The 27,485-nt window shown below is 38.8% G+C and overlaps 3 protein-coding genes across 5 annotated transcripts in view; all 3 read left to right on the top strand.

Moving 5' to 3' along the window:
• The first annotated feature begins 214 nt into the window (after positions 1-214).
• On the top strand, positions 215-1,451 carry LOC132791497 (uncharacterized). Of its 2 annotated transcripts, XM_060800441.1 has the most exons (3): positions 216-429; positions 489-900; positions 966-1,451. In XM_060800441.1, the coding sequence occupies exons 2-3, from the start codon at positions 846-848 to the stop codon at positions 1,439-1,441; spliced, it is 531 nt and encodes a 176-aa protein (XP_060656424.1). In that variant the 5' UTR covers positions 216-429; positions 489-845; the 3' UTR covers positions 1,442-1,451. The 2 variants fall into 2 exon arrangements, with proteins under 2 accessions (XP_060656423.1, XP_060656424.1); XM_060800440.1 differs by having other exon boundaries at positions 215-429; positions 489-1,451.
• Positions 1,452-1,560: 109 nt separating this feature from the next.
• On the top strand, positions 1,561-2,364 carry LOC132788094 (uncharacterized). Its single transcript, XM_060795411.1, has 2 exons — positions 1,561-1,699; positions 1,763-2,364. Exons 1-2 carry the CDS (start codon positions 1,627-1,629, stop codon positions 2,362-2,364), a joined length of 675 nt encoding a protein of 224 aa, XP_060651394.1. The 5' UTR covers positions 1,561-1,626.
• Positions 2,365-9,379: 7,015 nt separating this feature from the next.
• Positions 9,380-27,485, top strand: part of LOC132790373 (zwei Ig domain protein zig-8) — a 77,613-nt gene continuing 59,507 nt past the window's right edge. For both annotated transcript variants that reach the window (XM_060798870.1, XM_060798869.1), the window contains exon 1: positions 9,380-10,890. In XM_060798870.1, coding sequence (XP_060654853.1) covers positions 10,797-10,890 — 94 coding nt within the window. In that variant the 5' untranslated portion in view covers positions 9,380-10,796. The remainder of the gene's footprint in view (positions 10,891-27,485) is intronic.

Raw genomic sequence — 27,485 nt, 5'->3', positions numbered from 1 at the left:
AAACTTAATTATTTGAATAAAGATTTAGTTAAAACTGGTTATGAGAGAATATGTTTGCTAAATGTTTCATAAAACTTGTTTTAAGCTAACTAAATATTTATGTTTGATACAGCGAGGAAATGGAATGTCTTCGTGGTTGCTGTATTAAGATCAAGCCGGCAAACTAAAAAAAATAATAAAAATTATATTTATCGCACGCGCAAACATTGAAATTATAAACAAATGTCAAATAAGTTGTTAGACTGGTGTCAACAAAATAAAAGTGGAATATCAACAAAATCATTGATTAAACGTATAAAAACTGTCGCAGATCTTGACGGCTGTTTCAGTTGATGCTGGTTGAAAGTGAAGACGATTTCATAAAATAAATCATGCGCCTGCAATTCACACTTTGGGCACTTGTGCTGCTTTTGGTTATGACATTCACAAGTGAGTTAATCGCATAGTTGGCCATCAATTTTTTAAATTAACTTGGCTAACACTTGCAGTGCAAACGTTTGCTGAGGATGAGTCAAGCGTAAATATTAGTATGGATTTTGATGACTCAAAAGATGGTGAAAAAACAGAAGATGGTGTGCCCGAGGAGAATTACTATTACTATAACATGGATTTTTAGTGTTAATTACTGTAGTTGGCTAAATAAATATTAAGCAAACTTTTTGAAGTGTATCCCAGCGATCGGCGCTAGCTTATCGAGAACAAGGTTTTAAGTCGTGAAAGTTATCGACTGGAAAAGTTTACTATCGCTGACTAATTGTAATAATTGATTAATAGACTTTCAAATGTGCCCAGATGCCATATAAATCACAGAAGTCCACTTCGACCAAGTCGCATATCCAACAAAGATGTCAAAGCAGCTGCTGCTCCAGCTCTTGTTTGTGCTTTTGGCCACAGTTGCAGGTGAATGTGGCAACAATTTTGCTGGCCACAAAACAAACTCACAATCGAGTTGCGTGTGCTTCCAGGTAGACAACTGATGCTGCGTCCGCTGAGTGGAGCCGAGACTCGAGCTCTCCTCGATCGTCAAGAGCTTGCCGAGGGTCGCTCAGTTCGCAGTGGACTTGCGGCACTTGGTGGCTATACCCTGGGATTGAGCAAGGCGCTGTTGGGTGTGTTCATCTATGATGTGATAACGGCGAATGTGAGCAGCATTGAGAGTGAAACAAGCAACGGATATGCGCAACAAGTGTGCTTCAACACAAACGGTTTGCTGACAACTACCGAAGGTCGCTCCAATAATATTATCGATGAAGATGATGATGATAAGTCTGTCTACAATCCGTATGAAGACGACGATATCTATGATAATCTAGGGCGACAATCTACAACCACAGATACAGATAGCGACACAACTAGCACCGATTCTGGGGACACGGCAACGACGTCGAGCGATGCGGATTCCAATGTTGCCACTTGTATAATTTTATATCGAAATAGATGAACTTTGAGGTCAAAACCGGTTGCTGTTGTTATTGTTATTGTTTTTGTTGTCGGCGGGTCACGAAAACGAGGGCAAAAGTGCTTTACATATATGCAAAACTTAATCTGTAACTTTCTTTGGCAAATGCGGCCAATAAAAGTGGCACAGAACCTCGCGGCTGTTTCAGTTAACAAACAGATCGAGGCATGAAATCGTCGCCAATTCTTCTTTGGGCATTTGCCCTTTTTCTACTCTCAGCTCTCAGCTCACCTGTGGCAGGTAAGTTGGCAAAAATACTGTGCTAGTAAACTCCTATTAACTTTTCCAACTTCTGAACTGCAGCCGGTCGCATCTCGTTGCGTCCTCTGTCGCCCAGTGAACTGCGCAGCGCTCTGCGCGATGTCACCAACCAAGGAGTCGAAAGATCTCCGGATGGTCGCTCGGTTTCGTCAGCTTTGGCTGCTCTGAAAGGATTCGCTTTGGGTGTCACCAATGGCATTGGCGGCGCTTTGCTCTACGATGTGGCCACCTCAAATGAGACGATCGCTTACCTGAGCAATCTCTTCGATCAACTCAACACTACCTTGAGTAGCTACTCCAGCTCTGGCAGCAGCAGCAGCAGCAACGATGAAGGAACTGTGCAGGAAGTTTGCTTCTCCAGTCGCAGTCTAAATGGCGATGCGATACAAGCACGTTACAATAATGAGGATGATGAGGAGGAGGAGTTGGATGATGATCAAGAGTTCTATGATGATGAGCAGGAAGAGGAGCCAGAAGAACAGCTGAGACAAGTTGACTATAGTGACAATTCCATTGGTAATGCACTCACCTGCATTGTGGTCAACACGGGACAAGCCATTTTGCGGCATCGTCGTAGCCTTGGTAATGAACAGATAACAGGTCAAGAGGGAGAAGTGATATTCATTAGAAAAGCAGCGAAATAAAAGTTACTAGTTTGTGTGAAAGATTTATTGTTTACGTTTTAAAAAGCTAGCTCATCGTGAGGTCGTTGGCACTTAAACTCAACAGTTGCCAACCTATTTCTTATTCATATTTTCAGAAATGTCAAACATAACATATCTTATTTATCAGCTTCGCACTTGGGGGAAATTTTATAGAAATTAAAGACTTAAATTGAGCGCAAATTGAATGTGGCAGAATGCTGATAATCGCATGACATGTCAAAAAGTGTGTGTGGCAATTGGATAAATGATATTATAGCATGCCACACACACACACACAAACATTGGGTTTGAATGCGACTCGAATTCGGTTGCAGAGTCCGAGCCCTAAAAGCCTTTTAAAGCCATCAAATAGGGAGCTAAAACCTGATTGAATTTCTCGCATGGCTGATTTAATCAAAATGAGCCGCCAGCCAAAGACCAAAAAAAGGGGGAAGAGAGAAAGATTGGGGAGTGTGGAGCGTGGAGCGTGGTCAATGTAAAAGGTTTTAGCAATGCATATGTCACCATTTGCAGTGTCATGCCTAGACACAGTTTGTGGCACATGCGAAGCGTGGCATAAATAGAAATTAATGCAAAGAGCCACGCAGAAGGCGACAGAGCAAAAGCAGCCATCATCATTGAGCGCCAATCCCAAACCATCAGACTATATAGTTATGTTGATACTATGTACTACTATCCACAAATATATATAGAAATAAACAGTTGGTCGGCTTATGTAAACATTGAAATGTCATTGCCGCCAAGGGCAGCGACCAGCCCATAAATCCTGCCGGCAATTTATTAACTTTAACACTAGCCAATGTCATCAGGCTTCCCATTTCACTTCCACATCCACATCCACATCGACTTCGATATCCATTTTGTGGCCTCGGCCGCGCCTGTCTCATTTGATTTGCTATTGATTTTGATGAGAAATTTATGTGGTTGAAGGACCCCAAGCAACTGGCTCCACTCCAGCTGTCGACTTTTTCCCATCCTCCTCCTCCTCCTGCTCTACTGTCTTCTTTTCCCCCTCCCAAAGGTCTCCAGCCACCTGTCTGCTGTCCCTTTTGCAACCTGGCATTATGGAAACTATTAGCTATGATTCAGCTTTCGTTTATTTTGTTCCCCCTCTCTAGTTGGGACGCAATTGCAGGAGTTGTGCTTGGCAAATGGTCATTGCATTAGTTGCCATTGATTATTAATGGTAATTCGTTGAAAGCCATACGCCATTCTGATTGAGTTTTAATCAAATTAATTCAATTTATCAGAGCTTTAATTACCGACTGTTGTAATAGATGGTGAGTTGGGGTTTTGTAGATTTTACATCGAATTTATGATTTGGATGTCTCTTGGTTGAAGCTCTACAAATGTTGTTAATCTGTTTGAAAAGATGGATAGCGAGACAGCTACGAAGAAGGATGGATTGAAAGACAGCTAGTCAGACAAGTAGTCAGATTGGAATATCTTCAGATGGACAGCAGCATAGACAGCTAAAGGCGTCCACAACTAAATTACTTAGTAATATTGGGCTAATATCACTAACTCCGGCTGTCTGTCTGTCCATTCACAAAAAGATTTGGATTTCAAAAACTACAATAGCCACAATCACCAAATTGATCAACACTATTACTATCTTTACTTAGTAACTTCGCTTAGTTCAGTTGGAAATGTATTTATATGATTGATGTTATTATATTGATTGCCATACAACATATATTATCAATTACAAGAACCTACTGAAAATAACTGAATAGCACTGAGTGCCTTTTCAACTAAGTTAGTTTGTGTTTTTTAAAGCTTTATTATCTCTTACAATTATATTATCAATTATAAAATTATATTACATTTATAAAACATTCGGTTGAAATTAATTGGATATTCCACAGAAATAGTTTCAGATGTCTAACAGGATAGACAGCTTAAGGCTCCTAATTAGTTATCAATATTCACCTATGACTAAATCCCGTTGTCCGTCTGTCCAGTCATATTAAAGCATAGATAGATATTTAGCAACAATATTTCCAAGGTTGCTTGCGAGTTTCACGAACTTTCATTGAAAATAAAATGAGACGGCAACATAATTTTGAAGATAGAAATTATTTATTATAAATAAATATAGTAAATGCGTATTTAATAATAAATTAACATACTACATCGACTAAATTTGAATCATAAATCATAGAAAATTACCTGCAAATAAGATATCGTGCTGAATATTCTAGTAGTTGTCATAGTACGTGCTATGTATCGGATCTCTGAACAATTAGGAATCAAGTGAAATTTTGCAAGCGAGTTGCCACACAGAACAACCACATGCATGGTAGACACACTCAGAGTCTCTTGCAGAGCCAGGACACACGCCGAAGGACTCGCATTCGAAATGGCAAGAAAGCAAGCTGGAAGAGCGAGCTGGAAATGGAGCACTAAATGCGCTAAATTACAAACTAAACGCCGCAAGTGCCGCCCATGGGCATGGCTTAGATTTCACAAATGAACGCCTCTTTGTTGGCCAGGCCAAGACATGGGCAGGGGGGAGGCAGAGCAGAAGGAGGAGGGGCGGGTTAGAGGGTCGCAGTGGAGCAGTTCTAAACCAGTCGCCAAAAATTGTGGCAAGTGGCAAGTGGCAAAGCCAAACTGTCGACAGTCGATGACATTTGAGCGATAAGAAAAACTGTTGTGGCTTTAGGAAACCGTCTGCAGAGTGTGAATAGAGGAGGACGAGAAGGAGGAGGAGGCGGAGGAGGAGCGAGCGAGGTGGCAGGTCAAACAAGCAAAGCCAAAGGCAAATGTTGTTGCTGCTTGTTTGTATTAAGTATGCAGGCGTGTGTCAAACACACACAGACACACAAACACACTTAGTTGAAGAGCAAGCGAGAGTGTGTGTGAGCGAGAGGGGTATAAATAGCAAATGTGCTCTTCTTCTTCGTGTTGTAGTTGTTGCTGTTCTCTGTCTGTGGCACTGAAATTTTTACAGTTATTTTTACAACATTGAAAATTGTTTTAAATGTTAATGCTGCTTGTTGTTGTTGCTTTCGTTGGCTGCCAGAGCCAGTCGCAGTGCTGCTGCCCGCCTTGTGGCACAATAAAAAGAGGCGTGACAACGCCCACTTTTCGCACGCACAGCCAGAAGACAAAGTGTGCGGGAAATCCCAGTGCAAACAAATAATTGAGACGCTTTTGCACCCTGCACACACACACACACACACACACACACAAACATAAGCATACACGAACGCTCAAACTCACACGCAGACATATGTGCAGAAAGAGAGCGAGTGTGAGAGAGAGTGTGGTTAGGTTTTGAGTGTGAAGGGGAGCAGGGGAGCTGACAAGTGCGCGCACTTGTGTTAAATTATGCGGGCTTTGCTTTTTATTGCACTTTGCCGCTCATTTCTTTTGCTTTCGCTTTCGTTTTCGCTTTCTCTATCTGTTTTCGTTGTGCTGTTCTTGTTGTTGCTTTGCTTTTGTTTTATGCGTTCGTTTTGATTGTTAAAGGTCCCAGTGGATGGCGCTGCTTGGCTGCCGCCACCTGCCGCTAGGTGGGGGTGCAGCTCTGCACAAATCAAAATCATTTGAAAAGTCAACGCGCATCGAAATACATATTTTTTGTTTTGTATGCTCTTATGAATGTGCTTGTCATTTCGTCGTTGTTGTTGTTGTTGTTTTTCATGCATCCTTGACTACACAAGCATTCAGTGGGAGTAGCAGGGTGGGAGAAAAGGGGGGTACTTGGCATTTCAATTAATGGCACTTTTGGGGAGCAATGCTTCAGCTTAAGGGTCATCACTTTCACTCTCTCACACACGCCTTCACTTTCGCCTTTACACTGTGCGCGCTCTAATGAAGTCATCTCCCTCCCCTCTGCACCCCAAAAGCCACCCTTAACTCAACTCAACTCGACTCGAGTCAAATTGTTCGCTTTAGCGAGTGTCAACAACGTGGCGCGATATCATTGCAATTCGTGTGACACGTGACCGCAAGATATCCGCTACAAGCAAAAAATTTGCAGAGTGGAGTTAGGGGTGGTTATACAGAGGGGGAGGAGGGGTTTTTGGGGGTAGCTATCGCGTGGGCGGGTTGCTTAATAGATTTTTGATTTGTTTTGTGCGCGCCGCGTTGGCAAAATCCAATTGTGTGTGCGAACGCTGATTCGAATAATGATTTGCCAAATGCTTCAAATTTATGCGATCCCCTCACTCCTCCCATCCACATCCCTTGTCTATATGGTAAATCAATACGGTTCGAGGTATCCTGGTATCGTGTTAAAGCAGCCGCATAATTCAATAAAGAAATCACGCAAACAGCAGACAAAGACAAACACAAAAAGACAAAGCGAAGCGAAGCGAAGCGAGAGACAGAGAAGAAGTTGAGGACAGGTTCTCTAGCCTTGGATTTTCTTAGCCGTTGGCCAAGATTAAAAGCGGCTGAAACGAAACTTTGTTACACCAATCTTTGTTGCTGTCTTCAGTTCAGTTCAGTTTTGTTGTTGTGCGTCTTTTTTACAAATTGTTTCAATTAAAAAGTTTACTTTTGGCTCGCTTTTGCTGTTGTTGCTTTTCACTTACATTCTTTTCGCTTTCGGTTTTAGCGTCTCACCCTGTGGCAACTGCGTAAGCGGAGGCGTCTCTAATCGGCTTTGGGGCATGGCCCCGCATGCGATTGACACGTGCCTCAATGGAAAATGAGCGCTAATTGCGACCATAAGTACATGCCACAACTAGAGATAGATAGCGGGGATAGAGATGAAGATAGATTGCAGACGGAGACGGGAACAAGCTCAACTTTTGGCTTAAGTAAAACTTGTAATTTCGGCGGCCTTGGCAGCGTATTTATAAGTCAAAAGCGCGATTGCATAACACACGCACACGCACACAAATACACGTACAGTGACATTGCTCCTAATTATACCCTGTGGCCATGGAAACTTTTGTGAGTAATGCGAGACTGCTGCAGTTGCATGTAACAGGTTGCACAAGGCAGCTAAAATAAAAGGTTTCATTTGGAAAATTTAATTTCATATCTGTTCTTTCTCTATCTAAATCTACCAACACATTTTTTCTAAACTTTTCAACAATAATCGAATATTATAAGAGTGCAATATATATCGTGATTTTATATTTCAGATGAACTACAATATTCAACTATTATAATATGTACAAATGTAATTTAACTAAAGGATAGTTAATAGTTAAAACTGATAATTTATATCTTTATCTCTCTATCTCGTATTGAACTTACTAAAGCTGGTTGCAAATATAGATTTATTGCTTTTCGTTTATTAAATTCATTAATTCTTTTCAAACTGAATACAAAATAAAGTAATTTTAGTCAGCAATATTCGAAAACTTTTCTGCAACAAACAACTTATAATTAACAAACTGTTTGAGAGCAATTGGTGGCGCCATCTAGTGTACGTAGATATCAAACTGTATGAGATGAGTGGGATTACAAATGGGAATGATTGTTAAACTTAAGCGATTAACTATACAGTTGTATAGGGTATTTTGCAGTCAAGCACTCCTAATCAGCAGCTGTCCTATTTGTTGAGCATTGTAACTGGCCAAGCAATTAATTAAATATTGTTGAATCGAACCGAATTGAATTGAATTGATGGGGAAAAAAAGAGCACAAAGTTGCAACCTTATCGCTGCATCGTTCAAATATTTCGTGGCGCTAATTAATTTAATTGATTTAAGCATTTCAACTAGCTATCTATGTGTGTGTGTGTGAGTGTGTGCAGTCCAGCATATAAGCTATTGACTTTATTATCTGTTTGTTTGCTTAAATGAAATTGACTTGTAATTAAAAAGTTTTGCAAATTGATTGAAACTCGCTTCGAATTCGCTCTCGCTTTTTTCTATGTGTATGTGTGTGTGTGTGTGTGTTGGTGTGTTTATGTGGCCTTTTCGCCATTTGGCAACAATGAAACCACACAAACAAAAAACAAAACGAAAAGAAGCGGCTAATTACAAGCATTAATTAAAAATGCACTTTTTTGTTATTGTTAGCCAGTCAGCTTAAGAGTTTGTACGCAGTCACGTTAAGCAGGAAATTCTCTCTTAATCTAACACTCAGATGACAGTATAAGAGCGCAGATAAGCAGACTCTTATACGCGCGGCTAACTGACCTAGGTCATGCCATAGTTGCTAAGTTTACAGTTTGCATCAATTGTTAATTGAGGCGGTCAGTTTTGAGTCCGTTAAAAGTAAACAAATTAAAATTCTAAATAAATTCCATTTCATTGAATTTGAAAATAATTAAACAAAAAAGAAGATGATAGTATGTCAAAAAAATAAAGTATTGAGACTTTTCTTATAATATGAAAATTGCATATTCGAAAGAACTCTGGTAAAATAAAAAGTTATGGGTTCTAATAAGTTAATTAATAATTTCAATAAATCTTTGCTTGAATTTAATATACAAAATAAAATAGCATTTAGTTGAAATAGGTAGTTCTTAAAAATATAATTTAAAGTCCTCTTCAAATTATATTAACATTTTATTGCTGAATATTTCACTATAAGTTTAACAAAAGTGGAACCAAATAATATTCAACTGAAAACCAGTTTCAGTTAATTCTGTTTTATTGAAATACATTCTATATTATATTTGGAAAAATAACTCTGCCAGCAATAATATCAACAAACTACAACAACAACGCGAATAAAAAGAACAACAACTATAAACAAATAAAATAGCATCAACAAGGAGCACACAACGAGTGTACTCCTAGTACTACGTGGAACTTAAGAGTACTCCAAAGTTCGGCTGTAATTTCGTGCACCAATAATTCCAAAAAGCAACAACAAACAAACACACACACACTGAGCTCTTGCCCAAAGAGTAATATTCGCTCTCACTCAAAACACATTTGCACTCTCTTTGACTCTGGTTTCATCGTGTGCGAGCCGAAGCGCGGTTGAGTTCGTTAAGTGGCGAGACTTCGTGCGACGAAAGACGAACGGCAAACGGCAAAATGACGCGAGCAGTTCAGTTCAATCCTGTGACTCGAGTGCGAAGCACGCGTTTTTGATTTATGTTCGTGGGGGAGCTGTCAAGAGTGTTGTCAAGTGCTGAAAGTTCTGTGTGTTCTGTGTGTTTCCTCGAACAGTGTTGCGACGCGCTTAACCCAAAAGCCGCTGCCTGCTGCCTGCTAAAAGCCTAATGTGTGGGCTTTTTTTGTGTCGGGTTTTTGGAGTTGCTTAATGGCGCCGAACCGTGCGTGTTAATGGCCAGTTAATGGCTGGGTGATTAAGGTGCAATAAACATATTCATAATTCAGCCAACCAAAAAACCAACAAGAGCGAACCAAACGTCGTCGAGAACAACAACAAAAAAAAAGCGGTAATCAAATCGTGTTAATTCCATCAATCTAACAACTGTCATTGGAAACAGAAACAAATACAAACAACAAGCACACAAGGAAAAGCACTTTGCAACTTTTGTGCATGTAACAAGCGAAAGCAAAACATTTGATCTAGCCACACCCAGGACTAGTACGACTAGGACTAGTGCGTGGGGGGTGCGTGGGGATGCTGCAAACTCGAATCCCAATCCCAATCCGAATCTGAACCCCCAAACCAAAGTGGTGAAAGTGCTAAGCCGCAAAACAACAAGATAAATTACTTGGGCCTCCGTCGTTGTCGCATATTTTGTTATCTAAACCAAATCAACAACAACCATCAACAACAACAACAACAACAATAACAATTGTATCTGTGCGATTCAGCGAGTGTCGTGTTGCGTGTCGTAATCGTTGCATACTTTGAGGCGCTCGCCGATGCGCACATGGCGTATGATTTATGCGCTTGTTGTTCTTGGTGCTGCTGCTGCTGCTGTGAAACAAGTTGGAGAACAGCAAATTAGTTTAAAAGCAAAACAAGCAAATTGAATTTACAGTAAAACAAAAGCACACACAAAATAAAACCAAAAAAATACAAAGTTTTACATGCGCCAAAAATAAAAGAAAATAAAAAAGACAAGCAAAGTTACGTGAGAAAGAGAAAAGAAATCTTGAAAACAAATTAACTGCTGAGCGGGCACTAAAAAGCGCCAAAAGGAAGTTCACGCGAATAGGATATAGATATCGAAATCTATATATATATATATACAAGTATATACATTTAAAAAGATACAAGCTACTCGACTCATCTTGTTATTGGTCCCGTGTGAGCGCTTAGCTTACTCCGCAGCTGGAGCGTTTTCTGGCAGGGCTCTTGTTGCTCTTTCAAACGCTGACTCTAATTGGACGAGCAGCAACAACAACAGTAACAAAGATATCATATAAAAGACCACAGCGAATTACGCGCTTAAGTGAGGACTGACAACAACTACAACGATCATAACAATAAAGTGGGGCTAACAAGACCCCGGGAAAAATACCGAAAATAAAAATAAAAATAAAAACGAAAATACAAAAACGAGCAAAATGTTGTTTGCCCGCCCAGCAGCGAGAATGTCCAGAGCCAATTTCGGATTACTCAACTGGCTCATCAGTTGGCTGCTGTTGATGCTGTTTAAAGGTGAGTGCGCGCTTTTTAATTAAATAATCCAATTTATTTTCATTTAATTTCTAATTAAATTTAATTTGTTTGCCACCGTCCACCATCGCCCCTCTATCAACCCCTACTTTTGGTCTCTCAATACACATACACAGAGACTTTGTTTGAGCCGGCGGGCTCTAATTGCTTCTGCTCTGCGTTTTGTTTTTGTCGCTTTGAATTTCTCGTCTAATTTCCGGCTGGCACAATAAAGGCCGAGACTGAAGCTGAGGCAAAGGCGTACGGCGTGTGGCGTGTGGGGGCGTGGCGTCAAAGGAAAACTGCGCTGCGAATGTTTCACAATTGAAATTCTTTAAATTTTGCTGACAGGAATTTCAATTTCGAGACAAAAGTTTCATTGTCATTCGCTTTTCTCGCCTTGCCTGGGAAAAAGGGAATAACTGACGAAAAGCGAAAGCGAAAGGAGGCAAGACTTTTATATACAATGTTGAGATGTTGTTCGTTTTGCTTATTTGATGACTGTGTCAATCCATTCGCAGTCGCAATCACAATCGTGAGCTAATTGCGTTTAAATTGCTTGAAGCCTTGAAGTAGGCAACACAAAATTTGTTTAAAGCCAACTTTTTGTGGGCGTGTCGAACTCTGCCTAGCTAACGGCGTTTTGTATTCTGTTTGCTCATTTATGCATGTGTGGCAAGGTCACAGTAACAACAACAACAACAACAACAACAACCACAACAAGAACAACATCAACCAGCTAAACACTTGTAGCCCTTAGTCCTTCGCATCCTTCTCTGCTGCTGATGGCATCTCCATATGTCTGTCTGCCACGCCAACTTTTCAAACACACACACACACACACACACACTGCTACACACCCTCTCACACACACACACTCGCTGCCGCACACACTCGCACTTTCTGCAACACTGACATAAAATTTCATTTTCAATTCATTCTCAACATTCGGGGCTCGCTCGTCTCTCAGTGCAAAAAAGAAGCGTAAAAAGTGAAAAAATAAAAAACGTAAAAATGGTAAAAAAAATACACAACACACACACTCGCCCACACACACGCAGACAGCAAACAAAAATCCACACACGATGACAAACTAACGAGCAGAAAGCACTCGTAAATGCAGCGGTTGCCTTGGCTGCAGTTCATCTTGTTGTTGTTGCTGCTCCACTTTTTGTTGTTGCTGCAGCTGCATCAGTTGTTGGTGTTGTTGTTGCTGTTCTTGTTGTTGTTATACCCAAACCCATTTGGTTGTGGAAGGGTTTATTAAGTTTTCGTGGCTAAAAAATAAAAACACAAATTTTTTTGCGCCCACTAAAACAACAAAATTTTCTCTCTTTTGCACGTTGATAAAGTTGTTGGGTTTAGGATATGCTCGAAACTTGCAAATAGTATGTGTGCGTCCTGGCAATGCCCGAAATGAAAAGCAAAAATTATATTCTATTATTGCGCAGACAGAATGTCCTTCAAACTAAATGCAAACGTGCGCAAGCCTGAGATTAAAACCCACAACAAAGCTCCTCAAGTGTGGAGGTGTTGTACGAGTTCTTTTTGGAACTATTAAACAATTTGAAATTCTCACAGCATAAATCCCAGTTAAGAATATTTTATTTCATAACACATTCTAATTTGCATACTTAGAAATATAAATAAAACTTTAAGCTTAGTAAACACTCCTTGTTTATAGTTTATATGTTAACTTTCTGTTGGAATTGCATTAAAAATTCTTAAAAATTCTTCTTAAAAATTCACTTCAATCCAAAAAGTTAGGATAAAACCCCTAGGATTATTAATTCAATAAAATTTTCGGTAAAATAATATTATGAATAGGTTAACAATATTTAAACATAATGTTGATAAATATTTTTCTATTTAATTTTAAGTGGGAACTTTTTTAAAATAATAAATTATAAAAATGGTTAAGCAAGCTTTTACAAAATGCTGTTGAATATTTAAGTTATTTGGGAATTTAATATAAGCAATAAAGCAAGTAAAGTTAAATGGAAATTTAATAGAATATTGAACTTTTTTTTGTAATAAAAGCAATATAATATAAATGATAATTTAGTAATAAATATGGATAAAAATTTGATAAATTTTAGTAAAATGTATCACAAAGAAAAAAAAAAAAAAACATTAATTTAAATTACAAATAAATTCAATTTTTTAAAATATATCTTTTTTTTTAATGGCGTAGATAATATTACCCCAAAAAGAATACAAACTATTTGATAACAACTGTGTGAAAACACAAAATTTTTTTGTATTGCAGTTTGAGTGCATAAAAGTTTATGCGGCGCAATATCAAACGATTTTTGGATTTGTTTATTTTAAACAATCGTCAGCGAGAGTAGCATTATTAGCTTGCAAATTGACAAATCGTGGGATTTGTTATTTTAAACCACATGCTGACAAAACCATTTTTGATGTTGAGTAATTTTTTGCTTAGTTAAATATTTGTTTACCATGACATTATCAAAATATAACTTGTATTGTTGTGGTTTGATGATTATTGAAATACATAATAATATTTATAAAAACTAGATAGAAAATACTATTATATTTATTTTTAAGGTAGACTAACAATACGGTATACTAATGAAATAAATAATAAGAACAATTTAGCAAATTTTAACAGAATACTGTTGGTTATTATTGCAATAATAAAAACTATATTTATTAGCTTTCGTTGCTCTAGGAAAAGAGCATTTGAAGCGTGTGCTAACTAGTTAAATATTTCAAAGTGTTGGTATTACGAAATTTTGTTTGATCTTGTTCAGGGACTTGGTTGTAGTTGTTGTTGTTGTTGTGGTTGCAGTTGACATCTGCAATGGTTGGGAGCAGTTGGCAGCTTTTGTTTGTTGCAACCATAGATGGACTCATTCACTCATTTCCAGGCACAGCACGCAGCATACAGCTAGTGACTAAAAGCCAAACACTTTACAGGCAGTTCACACACACACACACAGCCATGCACACAAACACACACACACAGATAGATATATAACCTAGTGAGAGACGTGCAATAAGTTTGCTGATGCAATTTGCTGTCAGCAGCCGCGGGACGTCATTGCCTAAATGCATTTCATCAACATTTTCATTTCACATTTTTCCGCTTTCAGCTTTTGCACTTCTCTATGTCTCTGTCTCTGTATGTGTCTGTGTCTGTGTCTCTCCTATTCTCAGTTCTCTTAGTTCTCTGTTTTGTCTTCGACTGCGTGAAATTGTGTTCTGCCTGCTTTGTAATTTCAAAATGAAATGCTTTCCAAATGCAATTTTCTGCTGCAAATTGTTGCAACATTCGCCGTTTACCTTCAGCTCCATCTCCAACTGTGTCTCTTCATCTATCACTCTATCTATTTCTGATTCTCTTGCTCTGTGTGTGTGTGCATTTCATTTTGCTAAAAGCTACTTGTCGTTGCGAAATAAAAGGCAAATAGAAATTACTCTGCAGCTTAAGTCATTCGCAATTGAAAGATTCCCAAAGCGAACAGTCAGTCAAGAAAAAAACATGGGGAAAATCATTTAATAATTTCTCAACAAAATTCAGTTTTTAGCATTGTTTTTCATAAAAATAAAAAGCTTTAAGCTTTTTGTTATACATAAATTGAATTATGGTTTTTGCAGTCTTACTTTAACTTATAACAAATTTTGCATAAAATTTGACAAAGTTTTTAGCTGAATTGCAAAGCAGCTTCACTTCTTTCTTTTAATAATTTTTAAGTGAATTCTCAACTAATCACTTAAGCTGCAATAATATTTGCTTTGTTATTTGTGATTTAACATTTTTCAAGTGTCTGATTTCTTCTAAAGTATCAATGAAAATAATCTCAGACAGGAAATGATGCACTTTTATGGCAAATTGTGCAAAGATTTAATAAATAAGTTAAAATTAATTATGTTTTTTTTTTAAAGAAATTTTTGTTTAAGACAATTTAGTTGGAATATTTATTGAAGTTAAATTTTGAGATGAATTTTAGTAATTTCTTTCACATTTTTACTGATTTTTCTAGTGCGAAATTTGTACTATGTTTATTTTGAAATCTGTTGACATTTTCTTTTATAATTTAATAGAATACAAGAGTTTTAAATTAATGCGGTTTAGTTTCGTAGAAATCGTAGGAAACTGTTAAATTTTTTACTTCAAATATTCTTATGTATATATTTTAGTCTTGGTTAAAAGGTTTTTGTATCTCGGAAAAGAAAATGATTTTAGTAAAACAAGATTTTAATAAAAATACTGAATAGTTTTGTTTACAGAAATTTTATAGAAACTTAATTGACATATTTATTCATAGAGTTTGATTTCCAATTTGAATAGTAAGTGTTTTTGGTCATGACTTTCTTTAAAATATATTTTAGCTTTCGTTGCATCAATTCAATTCTGTTGATTGCGATTTTGGGGGCATGAGATGAATTAACAAGAGCAGAGCAGCAAACGAACTCAATTAATAAAAGGAAAGCTAGCTAGCTAGCTGTCCGAATTGTTGGTTGCAATTGCAGGTGAAAATGGGGAAATGGTAAATGGGAAATGAGAAATGTCCCTGGTTGCACACAGCACGACAGCGATGGCGATGGCGATGGTGACGGCGTTGCCAATGCCATTTTCCAGTTTGTCAGGTGACATTGACGCATGTTGAATAAGTCAAACTGTTGTGGTGCAACCGCACAGGCACAGGCTCACATATGAGTTGCGAGTGTGTGTGTGTGTGACCAGTTTGAATGTGCAACATGAGGCAACGCAACGCAATGGAACTCAACGCAGCTCAACGCATGTGGCAAGCTCAAAGCAACTGTCGCAAAACCACAGCGCGAAGGTTGGTCGAGTGCCACAACTGCTCGCCATATACAAACACAAATACAAATTGTGTGGCACACTCACACACATAAACAATACTACACACACACACGCACACGTGAGCATATTTCGTTAGCAAAATAGAGAGCGAAGGGCGACTACAAAAAAAAAAGCATATGCAAACCTTTCCTCTTTCCTGTTTGAACTTGCTGCCTTTCATTTTTTTTTTTTTCAGAGAGAGTATTTGCATTTCAATAAATAAAAGTGTGTTTGCGTGTGTTGCAAGTTGTGTGTGTGTGTTGGATTCAATAATGAATTCATAAAAGTTGCGTTTTGCTTGCATTGTTTATTATTAAATATATTTACACTTGCGGTTTTCCCTCTTGCATTTTTATGTATTTATTTAGTGAGAGAACGCGCGACGAGAAATATGCGACGGATGCGGTTAAATGTAAATTGCTGTTATTTGCACAGCTGTTCGCCATTTAACAACAAACAAATTGCTTCATTGTTGTTGCTTTTGTTGTTATTCTTTTAGCTGTCGGCCAGTTTAAACATTTTTGCAAATATTTTCACATCAAAAGCAAAAGTAAGCACACAAAAAGCGCCGCGGCTTTGTTGCACTTGTCGTGATTTACGATTCCGACTCCAACTCCAACTCCCAACAACAACAAACAACAATAAAATCGTTTTTAATGCACATGCAATACGCTTTTGATCTCTTTATGAATTAATAAAAACAACTCACCGATCAAGTGCAAAAGCACACACATTTGAGTATAAAAAATTATCCGCAAACTATTCACAGCTATCGATAGCGATAAAAATTCATTGAATTGAAAACAAACTCAATTCATTCATTCATTCAGTTCTCAACTATACAATTGACATAATTTAACGCATAATTGCGTGAAAACGCATGAGGTTGTTATGTCAATTATTGTCGGAACAATTAATTGTTTCAATAAGACACACACCAAAAAGTATTGTCTAGTGCCTTAGGTATTTTTATTTATTAATTTAAGCACGCAAAAAAAAATTGCTTAATGAATGAATTGCATTTTTCTTGTTAAATCATTTTGTGTTCAATTGTAGTTTATTCAGAAAATTGACATATATAATAGAGAATCTTTTGTTATTATGATGACAGAAAAAAGGTTTTAGAATGGAACAAAAAAGAAGAGAGGGAAGAAAACAGCTTAAATTGGTAATTTCTACATTAACAAATTCGTTTAACAGATAAAAAAGTTATCAGCTTTTCAGATATTTAGTGAAACAAGTAAAAAAACTATTGTCGATTTTACTCGACTGTGAGATTACCCATTTTAAATGAAATCAAAACAATTCGATATTTTGTTTAAATTATTCCAAATTAATGACTTCATTAAGTATATTTATACAATACTCTATACAAATTATACCACAGAGTCCAAAATATGATATATCAGATTGTCAGCCAAATCAACTAAAAACTTACTGAAGTGGGCATAAATTGCCATACAAAAAAATTTCTTTAATAGCTTTTAAAATTTTTATCTAATCTCAATAAAAGTTTCAAGAATCATAGAAACTATAGTTAGTTAAATGGTTAAATATAATTAAATATATTCATATGTAAATAAATTATAAAAATGTGAACTAGAAAATCAATTTCTTAATGAATAACCAGTCTCGTTAATGGAATTACAAATTGTTAAATACAGGTTTAGCTCAGATACATTATTAGATATTTAACATACTTTTGACTCCTAGAATAAATAACTACTTATACTTTACTCAGACATGCTTCAAAAATAAACTTAGAATATATTCAGTATATAATATGTGTCTGCAAAAGCTTTGTCTAGACACGCAGTTGCTTGACCCACAAAGTTGGCCAACTAATTACCGCAGACAATAATAATAATGATCTAGTAAATTATGCGTTAATACTCAATTTCAATTTCAATTCGAATTCCATTTCAATTTCGCATTGGAATGCAAGTTTGCTGCCGCTCACATGCTAATCTGGGCCATCTCGTTGACAGACAGTTAAACATGCTCATATCCAATCAAGTATCTAATGCATATGCTTTACCAGCTGCCTCCCTTCCATCACTTCTCTTTCTCCCACTTGGAAGTGTGCGTGTGAAAGGCAGGCAGAAAAATGGAACAGAATGAAGTACAAGGCGTTTGTCCCGGGGGTGCGCAACTTGATGAAATGCCAAAGCAAACTTATGGCCCAAAGGCATTGGCAATCAGAGTGAAGAGGCGGCAAAAGGGAACGAGATGCCGAGGTGGCGACTTGACTGGTGTCAGACTGATGAATGGAGCGCGACGACCGCTTAGACATGGACATGAGCATGGAACATGGACACGGACACGGACACGCATGTGGCAAGCGACGTGCGGCATGCGGCGTGCGGCATGAGGCGTGCGGCACGCACAAAAATATCAGCGTCAAATCGATGAGGCAGCAGTAACGAACGCGCCGCAAAGTATGCAAAGCAGAAAACAAACAGGCAGAAAGAAGCAGAAGCAGAAGCGTAGAAGTTTTGAAGTGTGTGTGCACAGTTGCTCGCAAGTAGATTCAAGTATTGCCTACAGGCGAAGGTTATTCACATCGCACCACACTTTCCACGAAGATTCAAGGAGCGAACGTGGGCGACTGTTGCGACTTGCCACCTGCCTGGGGGGCATCTTTAAAAGGTTGTCGTTGCCGTCGTTGAGTCGTTGTTGTCGATTTAAGCAGAACAGCATATGGAACTGGAGATGCTGCTGAAAAATGTATGCGACGTGCTCGTTCAAATAAAAAAGCTGCCAATGATGTAACATATCCTCAAGTAGACAGCTTGAAGTCTATCTTTTGCATATTCATCGAGTCATACTCTAGGTAACTACACTCACAACACAACACAACACAACACAACACAACGCATCGTTCGACTAATTTATGAATTTGTTTGCGCTTTATGCGGAGACTTCAATGAGCCGGTCTTTCCTCCTGCTGATTTTATGACTAAAGTTTCCTTCTATGTGTTTTTTTTTTGTTGAGCAGCCTTTGCTTTGGTTTAGCAAAAAATTTATTGAGCTGTCGCTTGTCTCTTTGTGCTTAAGTTTCGCCTTTCGTGTTCTTTTTTTTGTTTTGCTCGATCTGTAGCCGCAACATTTCGCAACACTTATGGATTTGACATTTATATGACAGTTGGATTTTTGTGTACGCGCACAAGACGCAATATGCCAAGCCATGTGGGTTGGAAGTCTGTTATATGCATCTTATAATACTCATACTCTTTGCCCTTTTTCTTGTGTGTGCTGTGACTAGCAAAACTTGAATAAAAATGTTGCGTTTTTTGTTTAACGAATTTATGAAGTTATAAAATGTGACTGCTTCCTCTGCTTTAAGTATATAGCTTCCTGACTATTTTAATGAAATACATTATAAATATTGTAAGTGCTTTCATTTATTCTAATCTTCAGTTATGCTGAAAATTTCACGACAATATGTTACCTTGTTAATCGCAAGAGTTAGGCAAAATTAGAGCAGCTGCAAACTTCATTGTTTGACTGCAACTGGAAAATAAAACTGCTGTTAAATGTAATAAAGATAATCAGTTTATGACTGAATCCATTTACAGCGTGTTTGCCAGTCGAGCATTGTCAATTCCCAAAAGTGATGCGCTCGTGTTTGTTTTATTTTTCTTCCGCTTTTCTATTTTTTGCTTGGCTTGGCGAAACGTGCGCGCTTACAAGGACTAAAGCAACTGAAATTGTTTTTTATTTTGCCACAACTGTACGCACAAACACACGCATATATAGTATATAAAGATTTATGTGTGTATGTGTGTGTGTGTAGTCTTTTTGAGGCATTTGGCACAATTTTGTTATGCTTATCGCATTTCAGTCACGTAACTGACATTGTTGTTGCTCTCTTTGTGTTGTTGCTAAAAGAAATTTATGCATTTGATTTCAACTAATTTTCAACGGCATAAATATAATTAAATTCATGCACGTCCCAACTTGCGTCTCATTGCCATTGTCTCGAGGCTTCAGCAAATTAGATGCTATCATAAATTGGGCTCGTTCAACAGCGCAAAAAGAAATGTCTGCAGACTATTAAAAAACGCTTTGGCATCGAGCGCAGCTGCTCGACTGGCTGCGAAAGCCGGGCTGAAATGTTTAAGCCTTTACCTAAAGTGCCAACATACAAGTCGTAAAACGATGTGCGCGGCGCTTCTGTGTTTCAGGCTTGTAAGTAGTTTGGACCAAGGAGCAGCAGCAGCCAAAAAGGAGTCAGAGGCGAGGCACATAAACCAGTTTCGCGACTCTAAATCTTGTAGGCCTCAATGATTTTGTAGCAATACAAGCTCATTTTGCGTTTTATTAACACGCACACACAGCAGCAGAGGCGACACACACAGACAGCGAAAGATGTGTAGGAGAAAGGGGGGAAAGGAGGTAAGCAGCTCTTTTGCTTTTTGTTGCATACCTCAAGGCGTGCCAGTAACCTACATAGATGGAAGACGCTTTACAGTTTTTGAGCCATTTGCTTGCCTTGTCTTTTGCCTGAGCCGTTTTATTAAAAATTCCACAAACACACAGCTAGAGAGAGATGGAGAAAGAGGCAGTTAGAAAGAGAGAGAGAGAGAGCGAGTGTTGTTTAAGCATGTTTAAGGCAACCAACTAGCAGGAAACAGCAACGCGCTAAAGCAATTGTTGCTGGTGTTCCTCTGTTGTTGCCACTGTGTTGCTGCTGTAGCACTTTTATTGCTTTGTCATTCCTACATATTTCACAACAACAACAACACACAGTCAGACAACACACACCACACAACAAACACACACACCACTCGTATAGTCAGAGAGCAGGCGGCATCTCTAGCAAAGCCTTTGAGTTGCCGCATTGCTGCTATTTCTATCCTGTAGCAAAGCGCACTCGCATTACAGGGTATGCTGTGGCTTAAGCTCCAAATTTATGCACATTTACATTTGGTTTAGATACCCATTACAGTGTGTCAGAGACTATGTTTAGGGCTTTACTTAGATTTCTTGTTACGATTTACGACCGTTTTTGATTGTGAATTCAATTCCATTCTTTTGTGTTTTTGCTACTTTCACAGGGTATGCGCTTAATATTAAATGTATTGTATAACACTTTTGCTATTTCCTTTTTGCTTAAACCTTGATTTGTGCAGTGAATAAATGTAGTCTAAGAATATGATACAATTTTGTAAAAGAAAGCTAAATAAATATGATCTAAAGTTGTGAGCTTAGTTGAGATTCCTTTGAAAGTAAGGTGCTCGATTTTTGTTTTGTGATTTGACTAAATATAAACCAGAAATATTAAATCAATATGTATTTGAAATTATATTCAAAATTATATATAATCAAAAGAAGCAAAATTGCATATTTTGGTGCTAGAAAATCCTTCAAAAAGTGTAACTTAAATTGGTAGCTTTCCTTTTCCCACAACTTAACATTATTTACAGGGTATCTCGCCATATTGATTGCCATTCTTTTGTGTATATTTACTTTTTAAAGATCTTTCATTTGATGTTTATTGAATTGCTGTGCTCAAAACTCACAGGGTATCTCACAATTCACTCAATTGCAATTGCTATCAAACTTTTGTTATTGTTGTTGACGCGAATGCTGTTTTTGTTGTTGCTACTGTTGTGTTGTTGTATTGTCAACAACGAAGGCGGTGTGGCGCCTAAAGGGCTGCCACATTTCTCATGCGCTCGCTCGCGCGTGTCATATTTATTTATTTCGTCTTGGGATGTTTGTATGCCACACAGTTTGCCATTGTGTTGATGTGTCATTCTCTCTATCTCAGCATGAGTGTGTGGATGCGAATGTGTGTGAGTGTGGGTGTGTGTGCGGCCAACACGTTTTTCATTTCCCGTTTGTCGGCATCCGCACAGTTTATTTTGTATGCTTTGATATGCAAAATCTGCCAGTCGCTCGCTTATGCAACACACAATTACAGACTCTGCCACAAGCTTTTGGCTTGTCTCCACCTCTCTTTCCGTTTCCCCCTCCTTTAAAGGCTCTTCGTTGGCGCCTGTTGCCTAAGCCTATGGCTAATTTAACAATTGATTAGACAGACGTTCAACAGTTAACGGCCAGCAGCCAACGAACAAGCAACGGCCAAAAGTCAATTAGTCGATCGTTTATCAAAATGTGGCTACAATTAACATTTATGGCTGCAGTTGCAGCGGGTCGTGTGACACTTTTATGGCCATGTTTAACAATTATGAGCCTGTTTTTTGCGTCGTTTATATTGAGGCTGTGGCTGTGCCACATTTGGTTCAATGAACTCGCATTGCTTTAATTTTTGTGGCGTTTTTTGCGAACCGTGTAAAAACCAAAAAACACGGCGCCGTCGAAAAATGCAACAGCAGCAGCAGCAGCAGGAGAAGCTGCAGGCTGCAAGCGTTGTCAGGCGGCTGCTGTGCCTGGCATGTGGCCAACAACAACAACAGCAACAACGACCAGAACAACCGCTACAATTGGTTGGGCGCTGCAAAAACAGCAGAAAGCAATTAAACTTTGCCATTTTGTTTGCACGGAAAGCGATTAAAGTTGTTGTAAGAGACAAAAATGCGCCTTGCCTGCCCTTAAAACCGAAGGCAGCACGTTTTTTGCAACTCTTTCGTTCGCTTGTTTTTCGACTGATACTTGAGCTAGTGCCAGCATGCTTAAAATGTGCTTAATAATGCTTTTTCTATTTGCTGTCAATGCGTTTTGTATTTACACTGTGCGCGCAAAAGTAGGCAACAGAATTTGTTGGAACTTTTTCCAACGCTGCGCCGCAAAGTAGGCAACACATTTTTGCAAATCGTTTTGCAAACTCTTCTTCTTTGTTTAATTCTGTTGTGACCATGCTGCCATAGCCATAGTGAACAACACTCTATGTAAAATGTGCTGGCAATTTGATACCTTTCCTTTTTGTTGTATTTTGTATTCAGGCTGTTATGTGGTCGTTGCTGTCGCTGTTGGGTTCAGTGCTTTGTCGTTCAGGTCAGCGTCAGCATCAGCATCAGCATCAGAGTCAGCGTCATCGCCCATTGACATTCATATTCATGGCTAACGCCGATGGCAGCGACATTTATTGAACTTTTTATACGCTCGCAAAATTTACTTTAATGTTTCGCCTGTTCCCATTCTCGTTTCACGTTCACGTTTTAGTTGTTGCTGTTGTATTTGCTGTGGTTTCTCTCCCATAGACATTTAGCTCGTTTTTTGGGGCTATATCCTCGCCTCGTCGGAGTAATTAAGCCGCCTCAATGGCTGATCAAAATGGCAACGCGTCCAGAAATTTCGCCTCACTTTGGTCTCTCTGTTTCTCTGTGTTTCCTTCTGTGTGTGTATGTGTTTGGGGCGTCAAATGTTTGTTTTTGACACAAAACTTGTCGACTTTTCCCATGAATATTAAGCGGCAGTTCCCTTTTTTCAATCTGTATGTGTGTGTGTGTGTGTGTGTGAAGTACCGTTATCTGCAGACGCTGTGTTTTGACAGCGCTTTGAATTATCAAAAAAAGAAAAAGAAACGAAGCCTCCTCGGCACAAATAGTGTGGAGTGAAGTGCAAGCTGCGGCTTAATTAAGCCAAAAATGTTTGTATTTTATTACTGTATATTGCGCCGTAATTAAAATCGACGAGCCACAGCTGCTGGCCACAGTCAAGGGAAACTGGCGTAGCCGCAGTACAGACAAATATCGGTCAAGTTATTGAAAGTGTCTGCGGTTTTTGCTTGGCTGCCCACGCAGTGATGTCGATGTTGTTGCTTTTGCTGTTTCAGTTACAGTTTCGAGTCTCAGCTTGCTTTTTATGGCCCAAAGCAACAGCTGTGAGTTGTTTTACTCACACTTCTCCCCCTGCCTCTTCTCATGTAATAAGTAGATATTGAGACTCGTGAGGACCAGCCACAGTCTCGGGGACGGGGCGCAGGTGCTGGCAATCCACTTTGCCTTGAATGGAATAGATATTTGGCTCGGGCATTTTTGATGTTAATTGCAGGACAGCTTAGGCCCGTTCTGCCCGTTCTTTTTCCGTGTCCTTGTCGGACCACTTAAGCTGCTTTTTATGCATCAGAAAGTGCGATCTTAAAGTGAGGACGCACACAATTTGCTGGCGGCGTTTCAATTTGATTGGCGCACAAATTGCTTTACTTTTGTTTAGCATCAAACAAGCAGCAAGCAGCAAGCCGCAGGACACAGCGAAGACTCAATCGATGCCCACGCAGATGAGTTAAGAAAAAAATCGAAGAAAAATATATTGAAAACACAAGAAAACGACTGCGAAAAGAGCTAAGAGTGACATATGTTAGACGTTCGACATACTCAGCGAGAAATATGAGGCAGACCACTTAAGCTGGCAACTGATTGGCGAAGTGTAAAGCCTTGAGGCAAGATTTTGTCAGAAATTGTTCAACTTTTTGATTTAAGATTTTCAATCAATGACAGATTTGAAATTTCTGCTACTGAATAATTTTTTATATGTACTTTTTATTCGATGAACAGACCTATAAATAACTTATTGTTAAACTTTTGTTTTAAGATTTTCTATCAATGACAGATTTGAAATATTTGCCAATAAATTGATGTTTAAATTCTTTATAAAATGCGCTGATCAATAAAAAAAAAGAAAATGCTATAAGTTGGTTGAGAGTTTTTATTATATAAAATTTAAAATTTAAGTAACTCTTTCGTGCCCTTCTTCCCTCCTTCTGTCTTGCTAATTACAGGGTATTCTAGTCTAAGGGCTGCTGCTAAGCTCGTCCTGTTTCTTATAGATTGCAATAGGAAATTCAATTTAAATTGCGGAGCATTCGACGAGCGTCAAACAGAATTACGCGTGGGCCAAAGTCTAGGGCCAAATAAATTGCGGCATTAAATAAAGTTTGTCATTTAAATTGAAAAATAGGCGCAGTCAGCAAACTGACCCTCTGTTCGCTACTGTTCTGCTTCGGCTAGTTATCCCTAGAGTAGAGAGGCCCAGCAAGCAGCGTGTCGCTGAAAAATTACACAATTTTCAAATACACACACAGTCGGAGACAGAAAGAAAGACATGGCAACACTTACACACTTACAAATTGTGCACATATGTTAAATTTCACAACAGAGAATGAATTGTGGATGAGTGTGTGAGTGTGTGTGTAGAGGTGGCAGGGGTCAGCGGGGGGAACGACGCCTACGTGTGGACATTAGGAGCTTCAGCAACGAATGGTCACCAAAAACAATCCCCAAGTGGGCTGCTGCTGCCTGGGCTCTCATTCTCGCTCCGACTCTGCTCTGTGTGACTCACGCTCCCGAGTGCAATAAGCAAAGCTTAGGCTAAAGCCGACTGAATAGGCAGACGAGGTCTCTGATGTACAACGGGATATTCTGAGCCTACAACAGAGAGATGCGAGATGGGAGCTGGGAGCTGGGGCTCGGTTCAACTTTGAGCGACAATCTAAAATAATTTGAGCAATGTCCTGAGTGTGTGTCAACTAAATGGTGTGCGTGTCCTTCTCTCCCTCTCTCTCTCCCCTCTCCCTCTTACTCTCTCTCACTGTGTCTTACATACGGCTTACACGTAATACTTAGGCATTTGGGCCACTGGGGGTCATTGGACTGAGGACTGTGAGGCAAAAGGCAACATTCAGTTGGCAAGTTGTGTGCACGTGTTTCGGTCCCAATCCACAATTTGAGCAGCAGCAGAATGACATCGACCCACTTGGCATAACTCTTATTATTATTAATTTCTAGTATGATTTGCTATTCGTAATTAAAAATTCCACTTGCCCAAGCACTAGTCTCAGTTCGGAGTCTCTTCCTCTTGGGGCTGGGGGCTCAAATTCAGATTTCAGCATAAGCCAAAAGCCCATTTTGCAAATCGTTGTCCAAAATTCATGAGCTAATTGGCTAATTTGGCCAAAAGTGTTAGAAGACAGAGAGAGAGAGAGCGAAATGAATCTCAGTTGCGTTCAAGCCAAAGTCCGAGTAGTTTCGCCCAGTTAAGGGGATTAGAACTGAAATTAACAAGAAAATTACAACTTTTGTGCTGTGAAATTTCGACTGGGTGTTAAAATACTTTTGAGAGCTGCAACAGCAACTGTTTAAGCTGTTCGCCGCCATTTCGCCTCTTTGACCCATTTTGTTGAGGCAACGTGTTGTTTTTTTTTTGTTTTGGCTCATTGTTGTTGCGTATACTTAATGTGAGCTTGCTGCTAGCGACAAAACTCCTCTCTAAAATTGCTACAATTGCTGTAATTACACGCCAGCCTGACTGCACACACCTCTTGCTGTCTCTTTTACTCACTATCTATATTTCTTTCTTACTCCTTTGCCTTCCTTCGTTGCTATGTGTTTGTATTTTTAACACAAACACACAAACATTTGGGCAACATTCTGCTTGGCTTGGCATTTAATGAGACGAATTGTATGCATTTATTTTGGCCAAGGGAGCGAGAGGAGTGCAAGGGGGGCAGTAGGGAAGTGGGAGGAGAGGGGAGTAGAAGGAATGCAAAGGAGCGGGAGCAAGGACCTGTTTGGTTTTCCTTTCGTTCTCAAGCAAAGAGAGAGAGCGAGACTCTTTTATCAGGTTATTAATTTGATGTGAAGCGACTTCATGGCACATGCTGGCTGTGTTGCAGTTGCACGTTACAAGTTGGAAGTGGCAAGTAGCTGGCAGCTGCAGCTGCATCTGCAGCTTATGCTGAAGCCGTTGCACATATCCTTCTGTCAGTGTTGCTGCCATAGTCATCGTCAACGTTGTGGTTGTAATTATTTTTAATTATTTCTGTTGCCAGCCGCAGGTTTGTTGCAGTTGCACGCTGCAGTTGCAGTTACAGTTACAGTTACAGCTACAACTACAGCTTCAGCTACATGCTTCATGCTACATGCTGCAAAGCCTGTAAGCAGTTAATAAGCTGCCTCTTTGCCTTGGCTTTTATGGCAGTTTTGCGGCTGCTGTTGCACGTCGTTGTTTCTGTTTTATGTACGACAAACAATTTGCTTTTGGCTCAACTCTGGCTTTAAAACCAAACGAGAAGTGCAGCAAAAGTTATGCCAATGTTGACAAGTTCATTTGTTCTACACTCTGCCTCTTCTTCTTCTGCTTATGCATTGCTGCCTCTGTGTGAGATATTAATTATTGAAGTGCAGTTGCTGCCTGAATATTGCAGGCAGTTGCAGTTGGTGGTGCATTTCAGTGTCCCAGTTGTCTATGAGACGATCTCTTGTGAAAAATAGTGAACAAAGTATTCATAAAATGTCAGTTCAGATAGATTGCCAATTAAGCTACTGCAAAATTTGTCAGAAGTCTTACGGCGAATACACTTCAAAGGAATAATGTCAATTATTAAAAGTGACTTCTCTTAGAGATGATGGACAATCAAGGAACCAAATTAAATCGAAACAAGCAAGAAAACTACAGTCTAGTGTGTTCGACATTGAAATACCATTTCAGGTATCCATTATCAACAAAAGCACAAACAAATTAAGATACAAAAAAGAATAGTAAAATATACCGAACGATATAATGATATATAAATATACATTCAAAATATACCCACTCTTCGTTTCCAATAAAATCCGAATACAGAATATTAATATGTATTTAATTAAAATGTACAACTAAGCCTGATTATACTTAAATATTGGAAATCAAGTCATTCTTCAAACGAAAGAAAATTAAGTCAAAACAAGAAATAGTATTTAAATTGTTTCGTATGCTTTTTGAATGGAAATCTAAAGAAAATTCATTTCAATAATAGATAAGTTGCCTTGGTGTAAACCATTTCTCATTTCCCTTGTTGTCTTTTAAGCTAATCGCT

Source organism: Drosophila nasuta, chromosome 3 (assembly GCF_023558535.2).
Source record: "Drosophila nasuta strain 15112-1781.00 chromosome 3, ASM2355853v1, whole genome shotgun sequence".
NCBI lineage: Eukaryota > Metazoa > Arthropoda > Insecta > Diptera > Drosophilidae > Drosophila > Drosophila nasuta.
Note: the sequence above shows the minus strand (reverse complement) of the source record. Positions and strands in the feature narration are given on the sequence as shown.